The sequence below is a fragment of the Hemicordylus capensis genome, chromosome 1, assembly GCF_027244095.1.
Source record: "Hemicordylus capensis ecotype Gifberg chromosome 1, rHemCap1.1.pri, whole genome shotgun sequence".
NCBI lineage: Eukaryota > Metazoa > Chordata > Lepidosauria > Squamata > Cordylidae > Hemicordylus > Hemicordylus capensis.
Window position 1 is genome coordinate 75,659,308 of NC_069657.1, and position 17,202 is coordinate 75,676,509.

At 43.7% G+C, this 17,202-nt stretch overlaps 1 protein-coding gene across 5 annotated transcripts in view; it reads right to left on the bottom strand.

Moving 5' to 3' along the window:
- PAPLN (papilin, proteoglycan like sulfated glycoprotein) overlaps positions 1-17,202 on the bottom strand; it is a 93,571-nt gene that overhangs the window by 34,509 nt on the left and 41,860 nt on the right. For 4 of the 5 annotated variants that reach the window (XM_053255515.1, XM_053255508.1, XM_053255532.1 and 1 more), the window contains 7 exons: positions 15,687-15,817; positions 13,499-13,622; positions 12,986-13,066; positions 11,442-11,614; positions 8,854-8,977; positions 6,715-6,841; positions 5,454-5,519 (listed from right to left, as the gene is read on the bottom strand). In XM_053255515.1, coding sequence (XP_053111490.1) covers positions 5,454-5,519; positions 6,715-6,841; positions 8,854-8,977; positions 11,442-11,614; positions 12,986-13,066; positions 13,499-13,622; positions 15,687-15,817 — 826 coding nt within the window. The remainder of the gene's footprint in view (positions 1-5,453; positions 5,520-6,714; positions 6,842-8,853; positions 8,978-11,441; positions 11,615-12,985; positions 13,067-13,498; positions 13,623-15,686; positions 15,818-17,202) is intronic. The other variant, XM_053255525.1, reaches the window with a different exon arrangement.

Genomic DNA, 17,202 nt, shown 5'->3' on the forward strand with positions numbered 1-17,202 from the left:
GTCCAAGGTAACCCAAATTCTGTATCATGAGAAGCTTATTTCTGTGACCTATATATAGTGTGTGAACGTTAAAAAAATTTGCACATGCACCATAGTTTAGGGGATCCAGATGTGCAGTTTGGCCCAAGCTGGTCTTCTGCCTAGACTCATAGTCAAAGGCACCAGGGTGGGACTGATTTGTAGTCTGTATGGCTCACTTGCCGAAATGTTCCTGGGAGAAAATGGTAACTTGGTGAGTGTGAAGATTCCCCCCCCCCACTGAGGACATGAATAAAAACAGCAGAAACAAGATGCAACAATGCAAAATCAGCTGCAGTGCACTGTGCTCCGTCACCAAACAAAAAATTCCTACAGCAATCAAAATCTAAACAGGAAAAGGAAGGACACGGATACCAAAAACAACAACAACAAAAACCCTGAGAGATATTTTTATAAGTTGCTTAAACTCTCCCTGACTGTTACTTCCCTGTGTATATTATCAATATTGTTGTCTTAAAGATAGGACATGAATAAACTGGGAGCAGCAGTACTACAGAAAAACACCTTTTTCTAAGGAACAGTCATGGCCAAATTAGAGGAGATGCCAGAAGATGGTGAGATCAGTCTCCTAATGGCTTTTTAAAGAAGCCAAATTGCAGCCATTGGGACACTGCAAATCTGACTGAGCAGTGGCAGGGAAAGGAGATGCTTAATCAAGCCTACTTCCACTGATTTAGGTCCCTCTATCTTTTCTCCCATGCATAGCGGGAAGGCAAGTTTTGATCAGAAAAATGGTCCAAGGGGATGCATCCCCTCCAGTCAGACATACTGCTATTTTCTGCAGCTGCATGTCAGTTTTCAAAAAGCAACCATCAGGTAACTGACAGCATATCTTCTAGCATGGCCCTGGTCTTGTGGTAGCAAGCATAAATTGTCCCCTTTGCTATGTAGAGTCTGCTCTGGTTTGCATATGAATGGGAGAGTTGATGTGTGAGCACTGTAAGATATTCCCCTTAGGGATGGAGCTGCTCTGGGAAGAGATGATGTTTCCAAGTTCCCTCTCTGGCATCTCCAAGATAGGGCTGAAAGAGATCCCTGCCTGCAACCTTGAAGAAGCCACTGCCAGCCTGTGTAGACAATACTGAGCTAGATGGATTAATGGTCTGACTCTGTCTAAAGCAGCTTCCTATGTTCCTATGATGCTATCTAGTTTGGCTCTAGGACTCTAGTGAAATTTGCTCTCGCAAGGCCTTCTGACACTCCTGCAATAACATGCTTTTCCTTCCACAGAGGCTGACATTTGATCACTCCCTTAAAGTACCAGACAAACATATGGATGGCGATAGCACCCATACACAAAAGGAATGTGGAATTCTTTTCTGTATTAAAAGAAGAAGAAGATTTAACTCTTAATCAGAACTCCAGTCAGCCACCTTGTACATACAAAGCAGCCGCCCTCAGACAAGTCACTCATCCAAGCTGCACAGAAACTGCACAGACAGACTTGACCATCTTAGCATGCAAGAAGACCCAATGGGATGCTGCATGAGAGTGCCCTTGAGACGGGAGGGCAGCTTCCCAGAGGAAGTCTGTTGCTGAAAATAACTCAATTGGCAGGGGACCAACCTAGCCACCTCTTTTCTCACAGAAAGACAAGAAAAAGACTGCAAAGCAGCAACAGTGGCTGAAAAATAATCTCAGCCCAGATCCCAGGAAGTATTTTGTCTGACAATAACTTATGGCAAATATTCTGTGAGGTCTAGGATGATAGGGCCAATGATTATAGTGCTATAAAATAAACCTCCCTCCCGTCATGCGAATGGCCAGGCCTAGGCTGAAATTGGCCTGTTAACACAGAACTTTCAACCATGAAAGAACTTTCTCCGGTCCATGTAAAAGAATTTCCCCCAGCACTGAAAGGCAGACTGTTTTTCTCTGCAATATTTTTCTTTTAAAATTTTTCTTTGCAGTAGTAGCCCCCTCAGGTCAGCAGCAAACATACCTGCATGCTTGCTTCCAGTGTCTCTGAATCTGGCCAGAGGGGCCAAACACAGCTGGAAGGGAGGAAATTCAGGGGCAAAAGGAGCAGGTGAGGAAAGGATTCATCACCAGACTCTTGCCCACCATGCCTCTGCTTTAAAACTGCCCCACTGCAACCTTGCTTTGCAGCTATGTGGCACACCCATGCTCTGACACATGGTGCCACTGCCAATGTACCTAGCTTCTCAAGCACTCAAAAACATAGTCACTCATCAAGAATAATCAGATACTAGAGAGAACATAAGATCTACTTTATAACTTACTCACAAGCTTTTGCACAAGTCTTTAAAACTTATAAATGTTGAGCCCTACTAGAAATCAATATAAAGATACTAGGGAAATCATCCCAAAATATCCATTGCCGGGCAATCAACAGCTGATTCTTCATTTGTTAAGAATCTGCTGTTGAACCAAAATGAGACCTTTGTCAGGAATCTTCCTGGCACTGTTGACAGGATGTCATGAAAGGGGCATTCTGTGGTTTTACACAATTCTTGCATAGAGTTTTACTTCTAGTCTGATTACAGTAAATCACAAAGTGCTGCACTGACATTGACCCCTGTGCCAATTCCACATCTACTCCATACTCTACACCAAGGGCTCATTTTCCGAATCCCAACCTTGGGTTTCCATATTATTATTATTATTATTATTATTATTATTATTATTATTATTTACATTTTATATCCTGCTCTTCCTCCAAGGAGCCCAGAGCAGTGTACTACATACTTAAGTTTCTCCTCACAACAACCCTGTCAAGTAGGTTAGGCTGAGAGGAAAGTGACTGGCCCAGAGTCACCCAGGTAGTATCATGGCTGAATGGGGATTTGAACTCAGGTCTCCCCGGTCCTAGTCCAGCACTCTAACCACTACACCACGCTGGCTCACGCTTCCCATATGGTGGGCTACTCCCCTCATCGCCATTGTGCCTGGGGATGGTGGTAGTCCAACAACTTCTGGAGACTCAACGTTGGGAACCCCTGTTGTACACATGTGGACAAATGTGTTGGTACCCCTCCATGAAAAAAGAAGAACTCACAATTGTCTCTGAAATAACTTGAAATTGACAAGCATAATTGGCACCCACCCATCATTGTTTATTCCACATTTAACAAAAACCAGACTTTGCTTTAGAGTTTTGATGCAACAGAATATTTCAAATAATAACACAAATGAAAATGGCATGGGGAAAAATGATTGGACCCTTAACCTAATATTTTGTTGCACACCTCCTCTGGAAATCTCTGACTGACATTGTACATGTTAATATTTTTGTATCATGTGATGGCTTGAATATTATTGTACATATCATTATTCTTGTTTCATGTTGAAGTGTTGTGTTTGGTTTAATGATTTATTGTTCATTAGTGTTAGTAATTAGAGATTATGTAACTATTGGTCCATTGTTTGTCAATATACATTTTCACTGTTTGGCTGCTTTATACTATTCTTATATATGTTTGCCGTAGTCACAGTGGGACCCCCCCTCTTTTTTCGCTTGGTTGATTCCGTGATTTCCCTTGCTTGTGTTTTGGCACAACCTTTAGAGGCAATCACTGCAAACAAGTGATTCCTGTAGCTCTCATTGAGACTTCTGCACCTGTCAACAGGTAGTTTGGCCCACTCTTCCTGAGCAAACTGCTCCAGCTGTGTCAGGCTGGAAGGGTGCCTCCTCCAGACTGCATATTTCAATATTTCAGTTCTTTCCATAGATGTTCAATAGGATTCAAATCAGGGCTTATAGAAGGCCACTTCAGAATAGTCAATGTTTTGTCCTTAGCCATTCTTGGGTGCTTTTAGCTGTGTGTTTTGGGTCATTATCCTGTTGGAGGATCCATGACCTGTGACTGAGACAGAGCTTTCTGACACTGGGCAGTATGTTTTGCTCCAGAATGTTTTGATAGTCTTGAGATTTCATTGTTCCCTGCACAGAATCAAGGCACCCAGTGCCAGACAAAGCAAAGCAGACCCAAAACATAACCGAGCCTCCTCCATGTTTCACAGGTATAGTATTCTTTTCTTTGGAAGCTTCATTTTTTTTGTCTGTGGACATAGAGCTGATGTGACTTTCCAAAAAGCTCCAGTTCTGTCATAAAAAAGCCAGACTGGAATTAGCTAAAATGCATATTGACAAGCCACAATGCTTCTGGGAGAATGTCCTTTGGATAGATGAGACAAAACTGGAGCTTTTTGGCAAGTCACATGCCATTGTCCATGCCATTTTCATTTGTGTTATTATTTGAAATATTCTGTTGCATCAAAACTCTAAAGCAAAGTCTGGTTTATGTTAAATGTGGAACAAACAATGATGGGTGCTAATTACATTTGTCAGTTTCAAGTTATTTCAGAGACAACTGTGGGTTTTTCTTTTGTTGTGGAGGGGTACCAACACATTTGTCCACGTGTGTACATAGCAGATTGGATAAACTGTAAGGTCATGGCAGCAGAGCCCATGTAGCAGAAGGTTACACAAAGTCCCACATAAAATGGAATGTTCTCATCCAGTCTGAATAAAGGCACCAAAACAGGGGTATGAAAAATCTGCAGAATGTCCTCTGTGAACTACTAATGCAAGTGCTCCATTTGAAAGATAGGCTTCTTCTTCTTCTTCTTCTTCTTCTTCTTCTTCTTCTTCTTCACTGAAACCTCTTTTGCAGCACGTATGCCTTTTGGAGCAAGTGCAATATCCAGTCATTTGTGTTGAGACACTCTAATTTGGGAAAAACTTCTAAAACCTATGGGAAATCCTGAGGGTGCCTCACTGAAAGCTGAACACCATACTTCACACCCATGGATTTAAAAAACAAACTAGCCACTATGACATAGTAAGTTGACAGCTAGGCCTTACTTCTAGAGTGGAAGAAAAACCCCTCAAGTAGCTATTTCTCCTTCCACCTCTTCAAACAGTAGTCAAACAGGTCAGTAAAAACCCCAGCACCAAGCACTGCTGCTAAGCAAAGCTCCCTTTCCCCAGCAATTCCACCATCATTTTGGGAGAGAAGCCAAAGCTCTAAGTACCACCACCAAGGAGGAAAGCCTTCTAGGGTTCACTAAACAATCTGATGTTCTAAGCCAGTGGTTTTCAAACCATGCTCTTAGAAATCCCGAGGCTCTTCCTATCAAGAGCTTCTCAATCAGTACATCAGGAATGGCAGCCTGCTTCCCTAAGATTATCAATCTTTAACAAATTTTTCCTGCAATGTGTAGCCACAGGGTCCATTCTTGGGTTAACACAACTTGCAGGGGGCAACAGTCAAGCTCCCAAGCCTGGTCAATAGCCCACATGAACAGGACGTGCATTCCAGCATCCAAATGCATTGGTTGGACAAATAGATGGAACAAAAATGTTCTCTGAGGTTAGAAGTTTGAAAACCATTGCTGAAGGCAGGGATCAGGGAAGAACAGGACTCCTACAATCACTGTCTCCTGGTTACCTCTTTGTTTGCAAGCTCCATGCTCTGCTGTGGCTCCATGCTCCCGGCAGATAGAGGTAAGATATCCTTCATATATAGAATAAAGATTGTAAAGCTTTTAGTGAATATATAGACATCTGGGGTTGCCTGGTACATTGTGACTGCAGAAAATGCATTTTAGAAATCCCCATATGAGTTGTATCAGGTACAGATTAATGCAAAAGTGGCTGCTCCGATCTTTTCACAAAGACTCATAAAATAGTGCACTGGAAGTGAGTGCACGCTCCTGGCTCAGGTTTGACAGAGATGTCATACAGAGATCTGAAGGGAGATTTTAAAATCCAGGTGTATCATGAACATAAATATTATTTTATTCTCAGAAAACTTCCAGTGCCAGGACACAGGAAGCCATTCCATATCTGTACAAAGCACCACGTCCAAACAACAATACCTTCCTGGATGGTGTTAAAGTTAGTCCTACGCATTGGTACTTGTCACTCACCAGAACAGCAGCAATCCAGCACATTGCAATGCACCTCCCTCCATCCACAGGAGGAATTTGGTGGGCCTGGTAACAGAGGATCTTGTCCTTCCTAGTACTCTCAGAGATGCCAAAACCATGCCATAATAACTTGCCAGAACCAAGGCTTCTCTTGAATAACCATCTTCCCAGTTTCATACTCATCGTAAAGGTCATTAAAAAAAACCCCACAGTAGCGCTTTTGTAATGACCGGTCTGGGTAGGCTGAACTTGCAAAGGGGTGGGACAAGCCCCAACTCCACCCTATGCACATTCACACAGACAGATGCTGTCCACATACAAAGTGTAAGCATGTAAATTTGTCTGCACAATCAAGGGTGCTGCTTTTTGCAGTGTATATGTGAACTGCATGGAGGAGGGAGGCAGAGCTCGACACCACAACTTGTTTCTCGCCTCCACACATTCAATCAACCCTCATGTGAACAGTGCTATTTTTCCCTCATGCGTTTTTCCTAGAAGAGCATTAGGGTCTGAAAAGTAGCACTGCTAATTTAATTAATTAATTAATTATATTTATAATTTATAATTGTATATATCACCTGACTCCAAAGGCTCTAGGCAGTTCACAAATATAAACACCAGAAAAACAAAACAAAACTGTTAAAAACAGCAAATTAAACATTTTAAACATTCAGAGATTACTAAAAGCCTGACAGAGATGGTTCAGACTTGCCAAGTAACTAGGTAATCAGACTTGCCACGTACTTGAAAAGTGAGGTGGAGAAGCCAATCAAGACTCACCGTTTTGTCTGTGGGCACGACTGAAGGCCACACGTCCGGTTATTTTCTGGTCGTAGCTTATCTCTGCACATATAATCCGGATATGCTTCATTGTCAATGGTGCAAAAGACCAGGCGTGACTGGTAACCTGTAGAAGGGAAACAGTAAAGTACTCTGGGCCAAGCCACATATTCACAGCACAGTTAAAATGCAACGAGATTAGAAATGCCATATTTCCTGAGCAATACAGGACTCCATTATCTGCATCCTGCTGCCCAGGGAATGGCATTAGAACAAAGGCCAGGATCCTCAACGTGTGATTACATGAGATATGTTCTAGTACAGCAGCAGGAGGCAACCATAGTTCTCCAGCTCTTGCTGAATTACTCCATCATACCCAACCACAATAAATTACAGCTGGAGATGATGGGAGTTGTAGTTAGGAAGTTGTAGGAGTGGGGAGAGCTGGTCTTGTGTTAGCAAGCATGACTTGTCCCCATAGCTAAGCAGGGTCCATCCTGGTTGCATATGAATGGGAGACTTGGTGTGTGAGTACTGCAAGATATTCCCCTTAGGGGATGGAGCCGCTCTGGGAAGGGCAGAAGGTTCCAAGTACCCTCCCTGGCATCTCCAAGTCAGGGCTGAGAGAGATTCCTGCCTGCAGCCTTGGAGAAGCCGCTGCCAGTCTGAGTTAGATGGACCTATGGTCTGACTCAGTATATGGCAGCTTCCTTTGTTCCTATGTTCAGCAACAGCTGGAGAGCCAAGGTTGCCCACCTCTGCCCTACAGTGATGCAACTCAGAGACAAGATTAAAAAGCTTAGTATGGTCTCCAGCTGAGAAAAAGGTTCCATGGCTCAGGCACGAATGGAATGAAATAACACCCAGAGAATGCTTGTTATGGGGCAGCTAACAAAGTTATTTTTAAAATATTAATTCTTGCTTTTCAGACTACACCATATCATATACAACTCATCTAGCAAATGTATCTACAGCCTGGGGGCATAGCTACAGTTGAAAAAGCAGCAGTCAGGGGATGACAACTATCCCTGGGCTCCTAAAAGGGCGGGGGACTGCCTGCTGGGTGATTACTTGCTCTTTGGTCTCCCCCTCACACTCTCTGATGAAAGGTGAGGGAAGGGGCACATCTTCACTTTTTGTCCCCGGGCCACTGCAACCTTGCGGTCAGCTCTGCTTTTGGAAAGGATGAGCAGTAGGGGTGTGCACAAAACCACCTGGCCCAGTTTGGTTCGAGTTCGAACTGAACTCAAACTGCACCGGGACAGTTTGGTTTTGGCCCCCTTCGAACCCCCTGTTTAGTTTGGTTCGGGGGGGGGGTTGACAAACATTTTTTTTAAAAGGAAAAAGCTTGACGAACTCTCAAACTGGGGTGTGTGTGTGGTTCAGTTCGGGGTCGAGCCGAACTGGGGCTGGTTCAGCTCGACTCTGAACCTTCAAACTGAACTGGTTCGATGTCGAACCAGTTTGGATTCAAGCCAGTTTGCACACCCCTAATAAGCAGATGGATGGACTTTAGGTCATGAATGAATGCAAACAGGTCTGCACCTTTCTTATGAACTGTAAGAAAAGTTGTTCAAGCCACATTATGAATTGCACTCACAGTGGCAGACCTGTTACTGTCTGTGTTAAATGGGAAAGGGATGCCATGCCATGGCAAACATGCTACTGGCTCCATAATCAGAGCGGATGAGAACTGGCCCTATGCTCAGGACAGACGGGGTGTAGGTCAGTTGCAGAAGGACCCAGATTCAATCCCTGGCATCTCCTGTCTGAAACCCTGGAGAGCTGCTGTCAGTCAGGGCAGACAATTTGAGCTAGATGGACTAGTGGTCTGACTCCGTATAAGGCAGCTCCCTATGATAACACACTGAGGTATGTGTCAGCTCTATAGGCTAACGTGCAACAAGCACAGCCCTAGCAATACAACATAACAGGCATGCTTGTCCAGCAGCAGCAACTCATACTCAGCACTAGTACCATTGCTGTTCAGATCCTCTGTATCTCGGAGTGGTTTTGAAGCAGTTGATTTCTGCATAGGACATCCCAGGGCAAGGAAATCGCACAGCCAGCTCTGCATCCCAGCACCCTCTGCGAGACACTCCCATCTCATTTGCAGACTGTGTGCCCATCACCCCTTACCTCCACCACACTCAGCACTGCATTCTTCCCAGGAGCCATAGCCCCAGTTGTAGCCCAAGCTCTGCCTTTGGAAGGGCAGGTAGTATTCGTAATGCACCCCTCGGTTGGGCTCCTGGCCGATAAGCTGAAAAGGAAAGAGGCAAAGCAGGTGTCATGGAAGCTACTCCCCCCTCCGCTCATCTTATGGCAGTATTTCCTGACATCTGTCTAGTGTACATAGATTGTTTAAATTGTGTTAAATTTATGTTTACATGTTTTAACTGTGTTAATGTTTTAATTGTTGTTGTGTTTTAGATTGTGGACTGCCCAGAGATTTGCATACGGGGCGGTATAGAAATGTGCCAAATAAAGTAAGTAAATAAAATAAATAAAAACAACAAATAAATAGCAGAAGAGATGGGAAAGGCATTTTTGAACTATACCATTTTACATTGCACATGAGGAATTGCAGGAGCGAATGACTCCTCTAAAAATAAACCCCAACCTGCTTATAAGAGTTCAAGTCAAGCCTTTTCCCAATTATACTAGTTTTGTTCATCTGAATGCTTTTGTACTGAGGAGCATTCAACTGTATGATTCCCCTACCCACATTCTGAAGTGGTACAGTCCTGTAGGTTTTGCCATCTCATTCGCTGACTGTGTACAGAACTAGATGTTTACATTATCCTGGTCACTGATGTTTACATTTACATTTGACCTGGGGGAAATGTCCCAGTTGTTGCAATCAGAGCTTTTCTCCCTCAAGTCAAATAGTGGGGGGTGGGGTGGGGGCTAGATCTTGATCAAAACTATGGCAGGAGCAAAGGGTTTAAGCTTCTTTCCTTTCCACTCTGGTGCTGATTCAGATCAGGTCCCCACATGTGCACTTTTTTACACAGAAGAAACAAGGACATCACAGCAAAGATATGCTTGCAAAGCAGTGATCTTCACTATTTTTCATGTGGGGCCATTTTAGCAAAAAACCTTAAAAGTGAGAGCCGTTCCCCAAAACGCCGACCCCTGCACAATGCTACTCTTTCCCCAGCACTGAGGGTGCGAGGCTTTTTAAGACAAACTGAGCCCTGTTGAACCTCAGTGCCATCTTGGAAGGTGTGCATCGAGTGCTGGGAAGCGTCATTCCTCCCAGCGCTTTCCCTACAGAGCTCTATGGAGAAAGTATCGGGAAGGGCTAAACTTTTTAGCCCTCTGGGAGCACCTTCCAAGATGGTGTTGAGTCTCAAATGGGCTCCATTTTCCTTGAAGAAGCCCCTCCTGCACTGGGCAAAGTGCTGCACTAGGAATGATCACCTCTACACAGTGTCAGGAGAGGGGCGCTCTGTGTGGCATATTCAGCTTAAAGCTTTGCCCAAACCTAATAAATCAGGGAGCCACAGTTTATACCAATGGGAGCTGCCACTGGCTCCAAGGCTTTGCAGTGAAGCACACAGGCTTAAAGTAATGTATCGCTTGACCCTCAGACCATTCTGAAAACACACTTATTCCTATCTACTACTCAGAACCCCATCATGCTGGGATTACTGCCCAGAAACAAATTGTCACAGTTTGGACGCATCTGTGAAGAGAACAGATGATATTCTTGCTGGATGATCCTGCTGCTCCAGCAGCAATCTAGACAACACACAGACAATTGAAGGATCACTTCAGTGTTCTTCCCCATTTGGGAGCTGCATAAAGCCACCTTCCTGAGGTAACGCCTATGCCAGATCTCCCTTCCTCTCTTACTGTTTGATCAAAGGATAAAATGGTAGTTCAGTCAGAGAATGACTATTGTCTCTTGAACCTCCCCAGCATCTGTTTATTTAATTCTCTTGTGGCCGACTGAAGAGAGAATTGTGTGGGGATGTGTGGGGATGTTTGGCAAGTCCCATCCCTGCTGCAGTCACGACCAATGAAAAGGCGGGGGTGGAGCTGCTGCTCAGCGCCGGGACAGACAATGGGCTTAGGAGGCGACATGGCGGTGGCACGGCTGCCCAAAAATGGCTGCCTGGATGGCTGGCTGGCAGGGAGGGAGGGAGGGAGTCGGGTGGCGGGCAAAGCCCCGCTGCCCGGAGGCTGCTGGCGGGCTTAGGAGGAGGTACGGTGGCGGCAGGGGGAGAAGTAGCTTGGCAGGGAGGAGGGAGAAGCCCCACCAGCCTCAGGAGGAAGGAGGCGGGAGGAGGCAGCGGGCCCGGGTTGAGGAGGTGGCTGTTGCTGGGCCGGCTGGTCGTCCAAGAACAGGGCATGGGTTGTGGAGGCAGCTGCTGCTGGGCCAGCCGGCCAGTGGGCTGAAGGGAGAGCGGGCGCCAGTGGGCCAAAGACGATGGCCGAGTTGTGAAGGGGAGAGAGCGTGAGCGAGAGAGTTGTGGGGGGAGACAGACAAAGAGATCAAGTGGAGGGGGGAAGAGAGTGAGTTGTAGGAGGAGAGGGGGAGGATGCCACAGGCTCAGTGTACTACCTCACAGATGCTCTGTGTGGGTTCAGCTAGTTTAATTTTTATTTATGACTTTGTTGACCCTTCAGTTCTGCGAATATTCCAAGACTACCTCTGCACAGTTTGGGGCTGGGAGAGTGAGTATAAGATACAGAAAAGTGAACAGAGAGATGCTTACCTCAATGATCAAGGGCTCAGTAGTGGGACCTCTGGCATGAAGCAGCTCAGGAGCCAGATCACCCTCAGAACCCCTGTCATAATGTACAACTGTGCTAGCAATATGCAAGGTCCGACTGAATTCAATTGTCCAGTGCCCATTTAAATAGTAAGATCCCAGGATATTCCTGATGGCTGTGGAAAAAAACAAAGGGCAGGAAATTATAAGAACTGTTTTTCTTACAACTAAAGACTCCTTATTGCTGACCCTATTGGAAAAGGTGGTTATTGTGTGAGAAGACACGTCTGCTGCGATTATAGTTATATTCTATGCACCGGATCATAAGGGAAGGCCAATAGCTCCAGAGTGTATTGATGTACAGATACAACAAAGGTTACTGGAAGCTGTGTGAAACTTTCAGCAGGTGCCAAGTGAAATCAAATCCCTGTGGGAAACCACAACCAAACAACTGGTGATCTTTGCTCTCCTGTCCAAGTCTCTTGCTTGTGTAGCAGACAGAGGCTACTGCCAGAGTTTTGGTACACAGAAAACCCATTCCTTGTGAGCATATTCTTAGCTCACCTGCATTTTAAAATAGCACAGTCCCAGAAATTTCAATGCTATACTAAAATATGCAGGAAGAAGTTAAAAAATGAAAATTGGAATTATGCACTTAATGCCCACTTACACAGAGCAATAGCACAATGCGGTGCTTTCACACTAGAGCCTTTCAGTGTTGCTGAAACATTGTTATTTCACAACTAGCTGGAAGTAAAATTAAAATTGAAGTTCCATACGCCACTTAATATAGTGCTTTATTATGCAGCAATGCCCTTCTCCATGGCCAAGATGCTTCTGGGTTACTTGCAGTAAGTTCCATCCAGCAAAGGTCTTTTCCATTGCTTCCTCTTTCAGGGGTGCTCGTTTTATTACCTCCCTTTTCATCACTGGGGGATGAGTGCTGAAGAGCCTCCAACTTGCCCCTTGAATAGCCTCTCAGAATTGAGAGACTATTCATGCCAGTCTACTTTTCTGAGCATGCAGTTTTAACTACCTCTTACTTTGCTTACTACCCATTATTTGAATGTTACTTTAATTATTCATGTCATCCCATTTTTAACTCTTTTTTAATCACAAGAGAAAGTAGTAAGCAAGCTTCCCCCACCCCAGGTGGGAAAATAAACTGACATGAGGACAATTCAGATAAGTTATTCAACAGGCAAAGCTGAGGCTGCCCAGAGCTAAACCCCCATTGATGAACAGGGAAGTAATAAAACCAGTTAAAACTGAAAAGAGGAAAGGTTCCATTTAAAAGCAAAGGAGCCCTGAAAGACTTAAAAGCATGTTGTCTGTTCATTCTGGAGTTGTAATTATTACCCCTCCCCCTCAAAAGGCCACAAATCTGATCTGAAGAAACATGGGAGGGAAATGCAGAAGAGCACAGTCAATTATTTGGAAATGACATCATGTGGATGTTCTGTTAGAGGTGACTGAACTACAAAGGATGGCAATTCCAGAGGAAAATGCTCGTGTGGAAACACTCATGATGAGAACACTGTGCTTACCCAGGAAGTTTCTGGTTGGTGTCGCTTCCTTAATATGGATACTTGTGGCTCCCATGGGAATGATGAAGATTTGATTGTAGCCTGAAGGAAGTGAAGCAAGTCGGTCACAATAAATTCAACTTATTAAGACAAACAGCAATAGAGGAGGAAGACATGGTAAAGTCCTCCTTGTGTGAGCAGAAGGTGCCTTTCAGAAGGAATAGTAGCGAAATGGAAAAAGCTATAAATCCAGCTGTAACTACTCCATTGGTTTTGAACTGACTGCATCCAGATTCATATTACCCATAAAACAGACCATCCATGTAATTGGCAAAATATGACTCAAAGTACTGAAGTTAATGTATCATGCCCCAACGATGATACAGTCAAGTCCTTCCCAGACTTCAGTTATCAGCTCTGGCTTTGGATTAAAGAGCAGAATTAAATCTCCCTGCCTGCACTGGTCTAAGAATTGGGCTGGTATCTTTTGTGCTCTTGTTATTAAATTCTTGCAGAAAATCCACTGTGTTGTACCTTTAGGGATGTTGGGTACATCAAAGAGGCCCTTCACTTCAAAACAGGCTCTGCTATCCCCACCACACTGCAGACACTTGTCCTCCTTCTTGGAAGAATCCAGCATGTTATCACAGCCCACAGCCTGTAGAACAGCACAGGGTGAATCAAACACAAGCATGACCCGAATGACCAAGAAAGGAAGAGAAAGACAAGGCTTACATTTAATATGAAGGACAAGGAGTAGATAAATTAGTGTGGAGACAGACAATGGTTTTTAAAAGAGAGTTGAAATTATCTGAGAGAGGCATCATGGCTCACAGTGAATACACATTTTTATTTTGACCTACTGTCACCTATAGTCAAATAGGTATTACTGGTTTTTGAAAAAAATTGCTTTTTGATTGATTGATTAAGTGCCATCAAGTCGGTTTCGACTCTTAGTGACCACATAAATAGATTCTCTCCAGGATGATCTCTCTTCAACTTGGCCTTTAAGGTCTCTCAGTGGTGCATTCATTGCTGTTGTGATCGAGTCCATCTACCTTGCTGCTAGTCATCCTCTTCTTCTCTTTCCTTCAACTTTTCCCAGCATTATGGACTATGGAGCTGAGTTTTCGCATAATGTGTCTGAAGTATGATAGTTTGAGCCTGGTCATTTGTGCCTTGAGTGAAAATTCTGGATTGATTCATTCTATGATCCATTTGTTTCTTTTCCTGGCTGTACATGATATCCTCAAATCTGAATTGTATGATCCTGAACATTATTTTGCTAGCATGTGAAATTAAGGATATTGTGTGATGGTTTGCGCAATCTGTTTAGTCTCCTTTCTTTGGTATGGGTATGTAGACTAACCTCTTCCAATCTGTTGGCCACTTTGTCATTCTCTACATTTGCTGGCATAGTTTGGTTAGAGCCTTGACGGATTCTTCTTCTGTTGCCTGCCATATTTCTGTAGCTATTCCATCAATTCCTGTAGCCTTCCAACTTGGTAATGCTGATCTAACTTCATCTTCCTGTTCTTGCAAATAGGAAATATCTTCTAGAGTATCTTGGATGTTGCCGTCTCTGCCATACAGATTTTCAGTATACTCCTTCCATCTCTGTTTGATCTTCTCTGAATCAGTTACTATCTGTCCTTTGGCATCCCTTAGCATACCAATTCGAGGCTGGAACCTCCTTCTGAGTTCAGAGATCTTTTGGAAAACTTTCCTTGTTTTTTCTGTGCCTATTTCCATCCTCAAGGTCTTTACAGATGTCATTGTAGTACTGCTCCTTGTCTCTTCTAACAGCTTTCTGAAATTCCCTGTTAAGTTCCTTCCTGAGGTCTTTATCTTTCTTGACTGTGGCTTCTCTCCTCTTCTGGCAATTTCCACCGTCTGTTCTGACATCAACAGGGGTCCATGTACATTCCACAAGCAGTGATCCTTCTTTCCAACCAGCAGGTTTATGGGGGGGGGGGGAATTGTTTGTCCATCTCCTACCTTGGATAATATATGGGGTGGGATAATAATAATAAACAACTTTGTTAGCTGCCCCAAAACATAGTGTTCTCTGGGTAGCTCACAATATAACATTAAAACATCAAATAAAAATGCATAACCCATGAAATCACAACACAAGAAAAATTAAAAAATATAATACAAAGCCATTTAGAACATTTTTAAAAATCAGTTTTTAAAAATCAAATATCAAAATGTAAAAGGCCTGAGTGAACAAAAAGTTCTTTACCTGGCATCTACAAGAACAAAGTGATGAAGCCAGGCAAACCTCACTGGGGAGGCTCTTCCATAAATAGAGTGCAACCACTAAAAAGGCCCTCTCCCTAGTAGCCACCCACCTCACCTCATTTGGCAGATGAGATCATGTTAAGAGCAACAGCCTTATGGACAATAACCTTCCTCAAAGCGTCCTGAAACAAACATAATCAGTTGCAAAATCAACTTTAAGCAATATTGGCCAGACTCTACCCAGATGCCTGCTCTGCCATGAAGCTCACAAAATAGCCTTGCCAAGGCACTGTGTCTCAGTTTAACCTACCTCACAAAGTTATTGCAGGGATAAATTGGGATATCCCCATGTATTGTACTAGTAGTTCCTTGAATGAATGATAGGATACAAATATGATAAATAAATAAATAAGAACAATGATAACAGGGAGATGTGTGCTGTCTTTGGAAGAGAGATAAAGGAGATACAAATGCATACTTGACAAACTCCCTCCACACAGACGTCACGTTTCCCAGGCTCACAGGCTGTCCCATCAACCACAGATTCCTTGTGCCTGTAGTAGAAATTCTCTCCTTTTGGTATACAGTTGAGTTCACATTTATTGGGTGCTACGAGGGAAGTTAAAAAGCAATGTTACTCAATACAGACCCACAAATACACTCAATAGTTTTTACATAATTTCTTTCTTTAACATAATTTCTTTCTTTTTTGAGGCCTTATATCAAATCCAAGGAAAGTAGACTTTTATTACAATCAAATTTATATAAATTATACACTTTCCCTTAACAAGCATTTTTTTTCCAATATCAGAAAGGTATGGATGATAGTGTAATATATCCAGTCTCCAATCTCCCAGGGTTGGGTAAGATGATTGAGAGGGTGGTGGCTGACCATCTCCCAGCAATCTTGGAGGAAACTATCTAGACCAATTTCAAACTGGCTTTAAGGTGGGCTATGGGATTGAGATGGCTTTGGTTGGCCTGATAGATGAACTTTGGCAGATAACTGACAGTGTGACTTTCCAGGTATTTTTGGATCTCTCAGTGGCTTTCAGTACCATCGACCATGGTATCCTTCTGGATCGCCTGAGAAATTTTGGGGACAGGAGCACTGTTTTACAGTGGTTCTGCTCCTACATCTTGGGTAGATTTCAGATGGTGGTGCTTGGTGACAGTTGCTCTTCAAAATGGGAGCTGCTATATGGAGTCCCTCATGGCTCCATTCTGTTACTTATGTTTTTTAACATCTACATGAAACCGCTGGGTGAGGTCATCAGGGGATTTGTTGCTGGGTGTTATCAATATGCTGATGACACCCAAATCGATTTCTCCTTGTCATCAATATGAGGAAATGCCATTAGCCCCTTAAATACCTGCCTACTGGCAGTAATGGGCTAGATGAAGGAGAATCAACTGAAGCTGAATCCAAGCAAGATGGAGGTACTCCTTGTTGGGGGACATAATATGCAAGACAGGTTTGAATTTCCTGTTCTGGACGGGGATAAATTCCCCCTGAAAAAACAGGTTCGTTGCTTGGGAGCGCTCTTGGATCCGGCTGTGGCCAGGAGTGTTTTTTTTACCAGCTTTGACTCAACAACTTTGCCTGTTCCTTGAGGAGAAAGACCTGAAAACAGTGGTGCACCAGCTGGTAACTTCCAGGTTGAATGACTGCAATCCGTTCTACGTAGGGCTACTTTCATGCATAGTTTGGAAACTTCAGTTAGTTCAAAATGCAGCAGCCAGATAGGTCTCTGGGGTATCCTGGATAGACCACATTATGTTGCACTGGCTGATGATACGTTTCCAGGCAAAGTACAGAGCACTGGTTATTATCTTTAAAGCCCTGAATGGCTTAGGTCCAGGTTACCCGGGATAATGACTTTCTCTACAAGTTCCTCACTGCTCATTAAGATCATCTGGAGCTTTCCCCACACAGGACTTCCAGTTCTTGGAGTATCCAATGAGGGAAGTCACTTTGAATAAAACTCGCAGCA